At 40.0% G+C, this 13,227-nt stretch overlaps 2 protein-coding genes across 2 annotated transcripts; both read right to left on the reverse strand.

Annotated features, from left to right (window-relative positions):
• Positions 1–1,479: 1,479 nt before the first annotated feature.
• On the reverse strand, positions 1,480–5,471 carry LOC137290598 (uncharacterized). The gene is made up of 5 exons (XM_067821646.1): positions 5,179–5,471; positions 4,147–4,600; positions 3,837–4,001; positions 3,163–3,399; positions 1,480–2,884 (listed from the first exon to the last, which is right to left on the reverse strand). The coding sequence occupies exons 2-5, from the start codon at positions 4,591–4,593 to the stop codon at positions 2,348–2,350; spliced, it is 1,386 nt and encodes a 461-aa protein (XP_067677747.1). The 5' UTR covers positions 4,594–4,600; positions 5,179–5,471; the 3' UTR covers positions 1,480–2,347.
• Positions 5,472–10,141: 4,670 nt separating this feature from the next.
• LOC137290599 (uncharacterized) lies at positions 10,142–12,808 on the reverse strand. Its single transcript, XM_067821647.1, has 5 exons — positions 12,640–12,808; positions 11,948–12,401; positions 11,533–11,697; positions 11,165–11,401; positions 10,142–11,037 (listed from the first exon to the last, which is right to left on the reverse strand). The coding sequence occupies exons 2-5, from the start codon at positions 12,392–12,394 to the stop codon at positions 10,504–10,506; spliced, it is 1,383 nt and encodes a 460-aa protein (XP_067677748.1). The 5' UTR covers positions 12,395–12,401; positions 12,640–12,808; the 3' UTR covers positions 10,142–10,503.
• Between the last annotated feature and the right edge of the window lie 419 nt (positions 12,809–13,227).

Consider the following 13,227-nt stretch of genomic DNA (forward strand, 5'->3'; position numbering starts at 1 on the left):
GTTCTGACTGACCGAGGATCATAATCAGTGAAGGATTCGTATACTTACACGGCTAAGGTGCGTAACTCTGTCCAAACCACCTAATAGAATCAGCAGTGTTACACTTTCAGAAAGAACTGTGACTGATAACCATGATGCCATAATTATTAACTGACCTATAAACCATCCTACAAATACACACACTGCATGATACTAGCACTTTCATATGCCTCGCCATATTAGTTAACATCTGTATAGGAGATAAACACTTTATAGACTGACATGTATGTTATCGATGTACGCACCGCACCGACTTTGACTGAATTTAAAGGACGTTTTAGGAGGATACACGGATAATCCATTTGTAACATTGAATCAAGCAGTCGATCTCTAGATACGTTGTATCTCACAGCACGGAGACTGTTCTTCGTCGCCGTTCGGTTAAAGTTGGTTTGACTTCATGGTGTGAGTGAGTATAACTTTACGCCGTTTTTTTTTTTTTTTTGCAATATTCAAGCAATAATACCGCAGGGGACACCAGAAATGGGCTTCTAACATTGTAACCATATGGGGTCTGCAGCGGGACGAGCGAACGCTTTAACCACTTGGCTACCGAACCACTCCACATCAGGGTGAAAGCCTTTAAAGGTTTAGCATTATTTTTAGGTGGACCTCTAAGCACAAACATGGTACTGAGGAAACTAACATATAAATCAGGACAAATTTGGGAACTGAACAAAGACCCCGATTCTGACACGACTAAGGTGTGGCAACAAGGAACTAGGCACCGCACTTGGTACCACGAAATCTCCGGTATTCATGTAATGTCAAGTGAGTGGGTGAGTGAGATGAATTATTCGAGATATATCGGCGGTCTGTAAATAATCGAGTCTGGACCAGACAATCCAGTGATCAACAACATGAGCATCGATCTGCGTGACTGGGAACCGATGACATGTGTCAACCAAGTCAGCGAGTCTGACCACCCGATGCTGCTAGCCGCCTCTTACGACAAGCATAGTCGCCTTTTGTAGCAAGCATGGGTTGCTGAAGACCTATTCTACCCCGGACTTTCACAGGTATGTAATGTCAAGCTGCGTGTCCAATTTCTCAAACTCATGTTAGCACTCGACAAATGTACAAGTGTATCAAGGGGCGCTGGGGTAGCCGAATGGTTACAGGGTTCGCTCGTCACGTCGAAGACGCGGGTTCGATTCTCTGCAAGCCCATTTCATGTGTCCCCATGTTGCAGGTCTATTGCTAAATGCAGCGTAAACCCATACTCACTAACGTACAATTGTGTCAGAAGTTTATTCAAGCCTTACTGTTACTTCAGGAACTTCAGCATAGTTTGTACAAGGCATGGAAACTAGAACACGATACGATAAGACTCTCAAATACAGTGTTTACTTTACCCAACAACCCGGATTTACCCTGTGCGATAGTGATAATAGATTTGTGTGCGAAGTTGACATACAGTGCATGACGTCACTACTTCTCGGAATACCAAGTGGTTTATTTAGATCGACCTGAGATTAACCAGTTATCAAGACAATTGTAAAATATGTACAAACTGATGTCATCGAGTCTTTCCGTGTATATTAATCTTAGACACGCACTAAAATAAATCACCCTTATAAATGTTTCACAACGCGGAATGGAAACCTGCCAACTTCGGGACATAAAGAAGATATAAGTCCTGCCAAGGCAGATATCAAAATTTATCGCATGTTATCGTATACAAGTCAGTACTTGTAGTGTTACCAGCGTAGATATTAGTATGTGACATGCCAACATTTGTGTCAACGGTGTGATCAATGATCTTCATCAGCTAAGCATAGAGCAGCCAAACAGTGCATTTTAAACATCGAGCGTTATATCATAAATTGCGAATTGAATATTTACAAACACGTTATATCAAGGACGGTGAGTAATGTGATACAGTGTAAGGTCACGGTCGTAGTCATAAAAACAACAAAAATAAAGACAAAATCTTTCTGTATGTTTTAGTTTACATATTAACAAAAACAACACATATATGCATTTTTTCATTTTGAAACAAACAATGACTATTTACAAAGCGCATGAATTTCATGGGGAAGAAGTACCACAGGTTCACAACATCTATCTCACGAACACCACCATTTACCTTGATCTCGCCAAATCTGGGATTCGAACCCACGATCAGCGGATCATGGTCGTTAAGTCAGCACCATTGAATAGGTGATGAGTTCGGATCAATTCTTTGTTGTGGATGAATCGTGGTAAAATGAAATTCCATAAAACTTCTTCATTCTGCCGACATGAATGTTCGTAAACACAACATTCTTTCTCTGAGGTATCCTTGTCCGCTGACGTTTGCAGCATCTCACCATTTGTTGGAGGAAATGGTGCAGCCTTGTTTCTCAACATGGCGAGCACGTGTACGTGTGTTCCTAATTCTCCTCCAGGCATAATCGTAAGTGAGAAGAGCTGACTGAACAGTTTTTTCGTGACTCTTAACTGTTTTGTATGCTGCCCTCCTCACGAAGACACTACAACCTTGAGACACAACTTTGTTTACTTGGGCTTTAACAATCTTGTTTCCAAGGAGACGAGTTTCCCAATGGGCACCGTCCGGAATATGGCGGCAGAGTGTGTTCAAGACCACGAACCTCCGCCCATTGCGATTGACCTGAACGCCGATCTCATAGAGTGCTGGTTTGTTGTTCTTGGAGCTGAAGATTTTCTTGGTACGGAATCCAGTTTTCATATCACCCCATCGTTTCTCCCACTTGTCTGCGTCATGAGGTTGTGGGCGCCTAGGGGAGATACCTTTGACCCAGGGCGACCAGTCCATGTCCTTCAGGGCGAAGTTGTCCTCGGGAATCTCCTCTCTCATCAGTAATGGTTTCTTGCTTGGTTTCTGTGTTGAATGAATGGACAGATTCTTATATTTAAGAGCATCAACTCACATCGACTCAAATGCCCAATATGGTAAAACAATAACATCTATACGTTTATTACTACGTTCTACCACTTTTTCATCCAATTTAAAGTGTCAATAAGGCCATCCAATCCCCACAATATGCTGTGAACATATTGATAAGTAACCACCTCCATACTGGTGATTGTTACATAAACGTGTTTTCATTATAGCTTATTGATAAACAGTTTAAAGAGACATGTTGAGTGTGGAAATACCTTAATGCTTTTTGGCTTTGTCTTTCTGGTAGATGTTGGTTTTGATTTTCCAGTTCTGACTTTTGGTGCAGGCTTTGGCGACACTGGGTCCGCTTCTGCCTTCTTGCTACGGGTGTTGGTCACCTTCGTCGATACAGGAGCAACAACTGCTCTATCACGCAGCGCAGTAAACATTCCTTCCACATCTTTGCTGAGAGAACCGTCACCTCTGCGACTTCGGACCTCCTTCTCGTAGGCCTAAAGCAGACGGCATTTGTGTTAAGACTATATAGCAATCTCATGTAATTTGACCATTTGATGAACATGCGTATATATGAATTTAACACTCAATACCCACAAACCGTAGAAAGATCAAGAGTAATACCTCTGTGATATAGACATTTCACAATCTCAGTCCTGAGTGGGCAGGCAGGTCGTATTAAATGTCGCATTGTTGCATTGCTCTAAGACAATGATGTTTCTAAGACAATTAGACAATTGTTCTAAGATGACAATGATGTTTCTAACATTTTGCTTCTTAACAATGCGTATTAGGTAGAGTACCCTACTCGTAACTGAATTACGAAGTATTTGATCCACAATATTGTAACAAACATCATCAATAATGGAAAATAGCAATCCATAAAAGGAATGAAATTCTAGGTAGCATCAGGCATAAATAACTGGGTGCCTACCTCCAACATATCTGCTCCCTGCTCCCGGTAACAGATGGCCATCAGGAGATCAAACACGTTGGAGAAATCTTTGAGTTGAAGATAACGACCTCCCGACTGCTCCGAAATGGTAGTGTAGAATTGTATACCACCACCCCCACACTCCACACCATATATCTTGATTCCCTGTGGATAGAAATTAAAGTAAGGGACGATATTGCTGAGACTTCAAGAAGAAAAATATGGCCGAAACGGTGCTGTGTAGCAGAGAAGCGTTGTTATAGTTCTGAGATTATTTAAATCTGAGATTATTGTAAGAAAGTCAACTCACCATGGAGATCAAATTTTTCAGCTCTGTCTTCCAGTCTATCTTCTGTTTATTTTCCTTGAAGCTTGGTGTGTGAGGTGGTTCATCCCCAATGAGGACCAAAGCCCGATTTGAACCCGGCGTCCATGACAGTTCCTCACCCACTTCTCGGAGAACGAGTTCGTAGCATTCGCCTCCATCTCCTCCACCCCCAGTGCTGCCAACGCTTTTGACGAATTTGCAGAGTTCGGCGACGTCAGTGGAAAAGTCGACATATTGAGTCGCACGACTTCCATCACAGTAATCACCGTGTGCGAAGACGGCTATTCTAATGGCGGGAATATCAGCCTGGAGTCGCTGTATCATGTCCTGGAGTCGACCTCGGACTTCGGCCAGACAGCCAGACATAGAACCGGTTGTGTCGAAGGAGAAGACAATCTCCGGAAGTCCACCAGGCGGAAGCAAGACCATGTTTATTCTGTGGACAAATTCAACAGAACTGAAGAAAACTCGCACAAGAAATGTCACCTTTGAAAATTGCTACACTTATTATACAACCATTATGCCATTACAATAACCATTAAATATTGTTTGCTTTGAATCTGTTTATTCCCAAAGTGTAAAACTATTTCAGCTTTATGAATTCATGATGAACGTAGCAATCAATCAATCAATCAATCAATCAATCTTATACATGTTCAGTCAAATCCCTTTCAATATAGTTTTGAGTAGTGTGTGACAAAAACATGGGACTTCATTGTATTAGACATTATAGTTTTGGGGTCCAATCGCGAGTTAATGTTATCTTTAATAATGCTATCAGTGAGGGAGACCAATACCGTAAAACCAGCATTAAAACGTGTAGCAATGAAAGTTTAAACAGTTACAGTTTAAACATTTATACAACCGATGTCATTCTATATAAACATACAGATTTTCATGGTAACTATAACAACACTTCCTTATAAGGTTCGGTGATATTGATTTGATATTAAAGTTATTTTTGTCAAATAATAACTTTTAATATATACTTAGTATGTTCGAAAATTTTGTTACCTGTTTAAAACCAGGTTGTTGTATTAGAGAGGTGTACTTCGGGCAAAGGTCTTTCCCTGTCCTTTAACTGTGTATAGATACGCCTATATCAGTAGACTGGCCTTAGTCAGCCGTCAGACGGCTTTTATATTGCCTGAAAGGCGAATATATCACATGACGTAGTTTCAGGAAGCAGGCACAGACTTGCCTGTCCTTGTTCACAAACGGATCGATGAACTAGAAATAAACATGTTCCCAACCTCACACAGCTCTGTCTCGCGCAAACACACTGTCTACTCCATGTTCCTTACGCTGTCCGAGCAACACAGATTGCATGTGTAAGATAGGAAAGAGTGGTATGAGGAGTTTGTAGATAGTTAATGACCTCACTGCTTCGCGGAATATTTAGCAATCGCATTCATACTACGCTATCATTCGTCACCACTCGTACCTTTCCGTAACCTCTTTATTCATCTGGTCCCAAACAACACGAGTTGGTTAATGGTGGTGATGTTTGGTGTATGACGGCCTTGATCAATACCCAGAGAGTTAGTGGTTGACGTGAACTGATCCTGCACTGGTACGCAATGAAATATCATTACTGAGATTAAGTGTTTCTAAATACCAGTGGTTCGACCAACATGGTGTCTTACTTCACAGGTCGTTATATATTATTGCGAGGAAATCTAGAGAAAATTATGAATATCCAGAGGATTACTTCGTGTTGAGTATGGTTTGAATGGTTTAAACGTGAATCAGAATTTTGCCTATGTAGTTGTACATTCATAACTGTAGTACTGTTTGAGGAATTTATTGTGAATGTATTCATTCGTCAAAAATTGAACTACTTCTCACCCCTCCTCTCAACACGCCCCACCCCCATCCTCAACTGTACACACCCAACACACACGCCCGCACATATACTGTGTTTTAATGGTTCTTGACCAAAGCCACATTTCTGACGGCACATTGCGTAATCCTGAATACATTTTGTGCTTAAAACGTTTTTCTTGCCCAGGACAAGTTGACATTGCTTGACTCCATATTTCTATTTGAATTTTCCTTCAGCCCCGAACAACATATAATAATTTATAATAAATAATGTCATACTGTTTGATTGCACATTCAACAGATTTAACATTTGTAACGGTTCTTTAACCCAAGAGCAAGGCCGTGTCATGTGAATGTGTTAGCTATATATTAAGAAACTGAAATACTAACTAAACATAAATTGAAATGAAAAGCAAAATGATCGTGCGCACCGTGAAAATGTGACATTGAAGTGAAATGACGTAAGACCATGTTGATCCTTTTGACAATTCCTGGAACCGCCCATGGAATATATGGACACCAGTGCACCATATCACCGCCTTTGTGATCTGTACACTCGCCTCAGTTCAACCTTCGATTACCCGACAAATAGTAGACCAAGAGTTACCTCCCTTACACAAGAAAACCGGGCCACTTTACTTTGTAATGTCAGATTGAATAAAAGTACATAAAATATTTGAGTAATGATCGGTTGTTGATGCGTATGTTAGTACCGTATTCTGAAAAGTCAATATGCTTGTTTCTAGCGACTTCAATCTACAACAAAATCTCGCAGTAGGTGTCTGAAATGGAAGATCGCACCATTCAATCATCCTTTATTCATTCTACAAGCCCAAAGTACAAGTACGTACAGCGTTAAATAGCAGATAGAATTTCTCTTCAGAATCACATCATTATCGATAAACAGAGAAACACACACACACACACACACACACACACACACACACACACACACACACACACACACACATACATACAGATTAGTGAACATTAGATGGAAATAGTATTCATCTTTCAGGACATTCCAAAATACAGTATTTGCAGTCACACTGTGTAAATCAACCTGTCCTTACAAATACATTTAAGAAATAATGTTTATTTCCAGGTCCCTACCCTATCCACAATCTGAATAGAACTGTTTTAAAAGGCGATGCCGAATTAAACCTATTACGTTCGGCGTTTAAATCAAACTGACGTACCATAAGTAACGTGAAGAGGGCATGGAGAGGAGCTTTAACATGTACACACGTATTGGATATCTATACCAGTTTCTCCAAGAACAATTGTATTTGGTGTATCCATTCGCAAATCAAGGAATCAACTTTATATCAACTTTATATTCTTTCCAAGCAATCATGATTGTGAAAACCCCATAATTGTGACCCATATGTTAATATAGATACTATCATACAGTCGAAAATTTTGAAGTAGATATCATATGACAACTGGTGCAAGTCACTGAAACTGCAAAGGCATTCTGAAATAGACACTAAAGCTTTCTTTGCCTTAATCGAAATGTTTTCGGCAGAGAGGGACCAATTTAGAGTCATATTAAAAGATGCCCCAAGATACTAGTAAGATGTAACAATTTCAAGGGTAGTTAATATGTTCATTTTTCTGATATTTACAGTTTAGATCTTTCTTTCAAAAACAAATCCAGGTCTCATACAATACATGTGTTCCACAAATCCAAAGGTTACGCATTTGTCCAATTGTAACAGATGAAATATGTGTAATCATCCCCAGTCAGTTTATATATGTAAATATCTTGCCATGGATCATTAATAATTAGTTTAAAAGCTTCCTTTTGTCAACAATGCATTTATGTCTTATATTTTCATATATCTTAAATAGTAACTTTTTGTATAACTGTGTCCCTTTAAGACATGTATCAGACTCCAAATTGGCCAGCACCTCTTGACCAACACATATGAACAGGTGTCCATACAAGGCTCTCCTTCTTTTCCTTTTCCAGAAAGGCAGGTGGACCCAAGATTAATTACGCACCTAATTGTATCTGTAGGAAATACTCTTCTACTCACCGTCGGTTTCCAAAGGACAGTGTGAGTATGGTGATGATTTGTTGAATACAAATTATTCCAATTTGATAAGGTTTTTAGCCATTGTAGACTACACCGAATCTAGAGTGACACTCCTCTTAAGCATATCATTATAATTACCTTACATCCCCAGTTATTAGGGCGTTATGGTGAAGCATGTTATATAATACCCGTATTTACTGGATTCAACTGCTTCATGACTTGCTGCTTGGTCCTTCATGCTGCTTCATCCTTTGTACTGCTTCGTCCCTCGAACCACCCCATGCTTCAAAACACGAGTTGTTATTTCGTACTGATTTTAAAGCACGATAAGTATTCGTTCATAGAATCTCAAAGAAAAAACATAAACGTTAATACAACCAAGGAAGGATGTAAGTTTTTGTCACTTTCTGTCATCGAGTCGCGTAGTGAAGAAAAATACTGGAAAGAATGTACCATGGTTACTTTGCGGAGAAACCACAACCCTTAAATTATTCTAGCACATAAATACGTTATACCAAAACATATCACTTTATCCCCTTGATTTCTGTTCATTTCAGTCCTTAATCCGATCTCACTGACCTAATGTGTGTACCATGTATTTTGCTTGCAAATCATATTTTGCCATTCACCCGATGAAGAGACAAGACATGCCGTACTGTAAATAATGAAGAAGTTGTAAATTCATGATATAAATTGAACAATATGCTACCGTCCAACTTGTAAATGTCCATCAAACATACAATTACGTCAAAAATAAACGCTGATATTCAGCTGAAGGTTTGGTTTTATTGGATGCATTACGACTGGTCAGCTAAACGCTAGTGTTTGTAAACTTATACCGTTTTGTTGATAAAACACCGGTCCTTATACGATACTGACTGACGAAAGGAATCCATCTACACGAATCTACGACCAGGTGATCCTGGCATAGCTCCTTTGGATATCTTCTTTCGTTTTCGTATTTGCTATGCACGGTGTTTCGAGGTTAATTCTTCGCACTTCCCCATGAATGAAAAGTAAGTAAGTCAGTTTTACGCCATTTTGTTTGAGTGAACGAGTGAATAAATTGGGTTTAACGCCTTTATAGCAATATTCAAGCATTAGCACGGCGGGGGACACTAGCATTGAGCTTCACTTCTTGTATCCATGTAGGGAATCGAAACCGCGTTTTCGGCGTGACGAGCGAACCCTTAAACCACTATGCTACCCAGGAAAGGCTGACGCATACCCTCAAACACGTGTTTAACAAATAAATAAGATGCCAATGAAAACATCTTTGCTCATCATTTCGTGATTTCCCTCCAAAGCAAACACATTGAAACTGATATCTGAATGCACTTAAGGGTTAAATGTGCTCTTAATCATCACTAATCATAAAGTTGTACCTAATATGTTGTCACTGAAACGTTATGTTGACAGATTGAACAAACAGGTTGCCCCTAATATTCTTTGTAATGATTTTAAAGAAATAATTGATTTATGGCAAAATGAGAGACTAGGTCCATAGAATAACATGTTGGAAACATATAGGTGTCGGTTCAGCCTAACGATGCATGGTATCTGTCCACTGCCATATTTTGAATGAATGTAACGTTTGATGTTGACATGACGTTAGTACCATTCGCATTAGATATACACTTTTTGGAATAGGTTTGTTTTCTTTCTTACAGATAGAGTTTACACACAAAATTGTGCGTGGTTGTGTGGGCATTTTAGACAATTTGCCTTGAAATGTCTTTAAATAAAAATGTCTTTTCTATTTTGCAAGCGAGACCATAAACATTGTCTTTCATGAGCTATTATATCGGCCTGAAGAAGTATGATAAAAAGATCAATTAGCCCCCCTCTCTTCCCCATCCCCCACCCCCTCTATCTCTCTCTCTCTCTCTCTCACACACACACACACAGATACAGACACACATACACACAGGCAGACAGACACGTACATAGAGACAGATTGTCAGTTGGCTGAAAACCTCCTGGAGATGGAGATTGACGTAAACAGATATCTCACTCGTGAGTTAGCATTTGGTATATTGACAGGAGTGAATGTAGCTATAGGTCAGGGTGCCCGTGAATCGAGAAGAATATATTGTGAAGGAAAATAAACATTTATGAGTAGTTTGTTTTATTTGCTGCTACATGTTCTAACATTGCACAAAGGAAATAAATGCAGCTTTATGAATAGGTTCCATAAACAACCGTAACATAAACAATGACATATGTACAACCTTTTACATAACAATGCAACAACATTCATGAGTCTCTTTCATTCGATGGAACACACTTCTCGTAAAACATCGTGGCCTCACAAAAAGACTAATACGGAACTGAATCTCGATGTCTTTCGGAGTAAAAACACTTATGGCATCTCAGATCTCAGCTTCAAAGAATGCCATTTGATAATGACATCATAAGAAAAACGTCCATTATTTCAAGTGTATATTAATAAGTCAGTATGTTCAAAAGAACTCTATACTTTGTCCGATGAAATTATGCAGCTTTGTTTGTAAACATGTCGAGCAGTAGATCGCGACCTCCTCAAACACCTCCAAGCATAGTCATAGGATTTCATCATTGCGGCTGTTTTGACGTGCCCCGATGCTCTTCTGTACACCACCCTCCGCACAAAGACACTGCAGTTCTGAGACACAACATTGTTCACCTGAGCCCTGACAAGTTTGTTTCCAAGAAGACGTGTTTCCCAGTTAACATTATCGGGAATGTGATGGCAGAACTTGCTGAATACCACACACCTCCGCCCAAACCTGGTGGTCTGAACACTGACTTCGTAGAGAGCTGGCTTATTGTTCTGGGACTTGAAGACTGTTCTTCTCTTAAATCCAGGGTTGGCACCTCGTCTTTTCTCCCATTGTGCCTTCTGTTTGAGAGGAACGACAGGGGAGATAACTTTAACCCAGGGTGACCAGTCCAGGTCTCTTAAGCTGAAGTTGTTCTCAAAGACTTCCTCTCTCCTTAGAAGAGGTTTCACAAACTTTGTTGGTTTCTGAAATAATACATTATGTACAAATCATTAGAATCGGCAATACCACAGTGGTATAGTTTAAATCAAACAATTGAACATTTGTATTACATAATGTCTATCCTTTTGGAAAGAAGCATTGTTAAAATACCTTAAGTGATTTAGTTCCTGGTCTCCTGACAGATTTAGGTTTGGCCTTCCTCATTTCCGTGAAGGATGTAGTTTTCTTTAATGCGGGGATCTTCACATCTTTCTTACTTCCACCGGTTGGGATCTTCTTTGGCGATGGAACCGAGGCCACTCCATCGCGTAGCGATGTAAACATCTTTTCCATGTCCTTGCTGAGGGGGCCGCCAGCACAACGACCTCGGACCTCTTTTTCGTAGACCTGAAATGGTATATACAAATGTTAAAACATACATACACGCATGGAAAATATGTTTGTTAAAGAAAATGCACTAAATTAAGTATAGGAGAGAATTAGGCCTTGTTTTCAATATAAGCGCAGGGTGAACTTACATCAAACAAGTCTGACCCTTGTTCTCTGTAGCAGATGGCCATGAGAAAGTCGAAAACATTGGAGAAGCTGTCAAGTTGAAGATGGCGTCCTCCAGTCTCCTGTGACATTCTCTTGTAGAATTCCATGGTGCCAGATCCACGCTCTACTCCATATATCTTCACTCCCTGGAAAGGAATAGGTTGGATAAATGTATTTACTTTGCATTTTTCCTTTCTGAAATGATGTATCGTTCATACATCACAGTCAACTGATCTGTAAATGCGAAAAATATCCATTGTATTTTAAATCTGAATAGTAATACCAATTGTATTTTAAATCTCAATAGTAATACATTTCAACATCGTGTTGATAATTTGAATGGGTGTGTTGCGTGGTCTTGAAACTTTTATCTGGCTACATAGACCTTCAGCTCACCATTTTGTTGAGGGTTTGAATCTCTTCCCTCCAGTCTATTCTGAGTTTGTTGTCGGGGTAGTCTGGCTCATGGGGATTGGCGTCACCGATCATGACAAGAGCACGATTGGATCCAGGTGTCCATGACAATTCCTCCCCCACTTGTCTCAGAACGAGTTCGTAACATTCGTCGGAGTCTCCGCCTCCTGTGCTGCTGACGTTGTTGACAAAGTCACAAAGCTCCTTGACGTTAGTGGAAAAGTCTATCCACTTTGTGACGTAGTTGTGTTTGTCACAGTAGTCACCGTGTGCGAAGACGGCCATTCTGATGGCTGGGATGTCAGCCTGGAGTCGCTGTATCATGTCCTGGAGTCGACCTCGGACTTCGACAAGACAGCTACTCATGGAGCCTGTTGTGTCAAAGGAGAAAACAATCTCCGGAAGTCCACCAGGAGGAAGCAAAGCCATGTTGAATCTGTTGGAAAAAAGTCAAACATCTCACTTCAATCTCAATGACTTTCGTGTGTCCGTAAATATGTTCAGCAAAAGAGTAAATTTAAATGAAGAACGAATTAATTTTTAAATCAGTATTGGTTTATCACAATGATTTTGATAAAATATGTTACGTTGGTTTGCTTTAATAACCGACCTTCATCTTACTGACTAGAAAATTCAAGCAGTTGGATCCACTTGTAATATCTTTCTCAAGTTACCTGTTTTGAATTGTAAAGGTAAATAGCTAGTGCTTGCTGGATTCAGCGCTTTCTAAGTGTAGTCTATAAATATTTCAATCTTTCCGTCGTAGTGAACATAAGCAGACTGATCTTACTCAGCGAGCCAGCCAGCTTTTATACTGGCTCTGGGCCGATCAATGAGGACTCGCTGAGGCTTGTTGTGGCTGTCGTGTTTAGACCTGTTTTCTGGCTGTGTTTTAAAGAAAAGACACTGTTCACGTCTATGCGTTTCACCATAATGCATGTTTCTCAAAAGAAACAAAACAAACAAAACGAAAGGATTGGTCAGTTGAGGATGATAAAGTATTCGGGAATTAGTACAGCACTTTGTACTAATGGAATGTGCTGTCATTGAAAGTGACATATGCAGAATCGACAAACGCGGAACGTGCGCTAAGAAACAACTGAAACTTCACTCTCAAATACGTCGTAAAAATCAAATCTCCTTACACTGTTGGCGGACATTTTCGTCGTAAACAGGATCTAGCGGGCATGTTTAGAGTTCGTGTATTTGTGATGACGTGATGACGTCATTGCTTCGCGGAAGGTTTCACTTGCCAGGTAGAA

This window comes from Haliotis asinina, chromosome 7 (assembly GCF_037392515.1).
Source record: "Haliotis asinina isolate JCU_RB_2024 chromosome 7, JCU_Hal_asi_v2, whole genome shotgun sequence".
NCBI lineage: Eukaryota > Metazoa > Mollusca > Gastropoda > Lepetellida > Haliotidae > Haliotis > Haliotis asinina.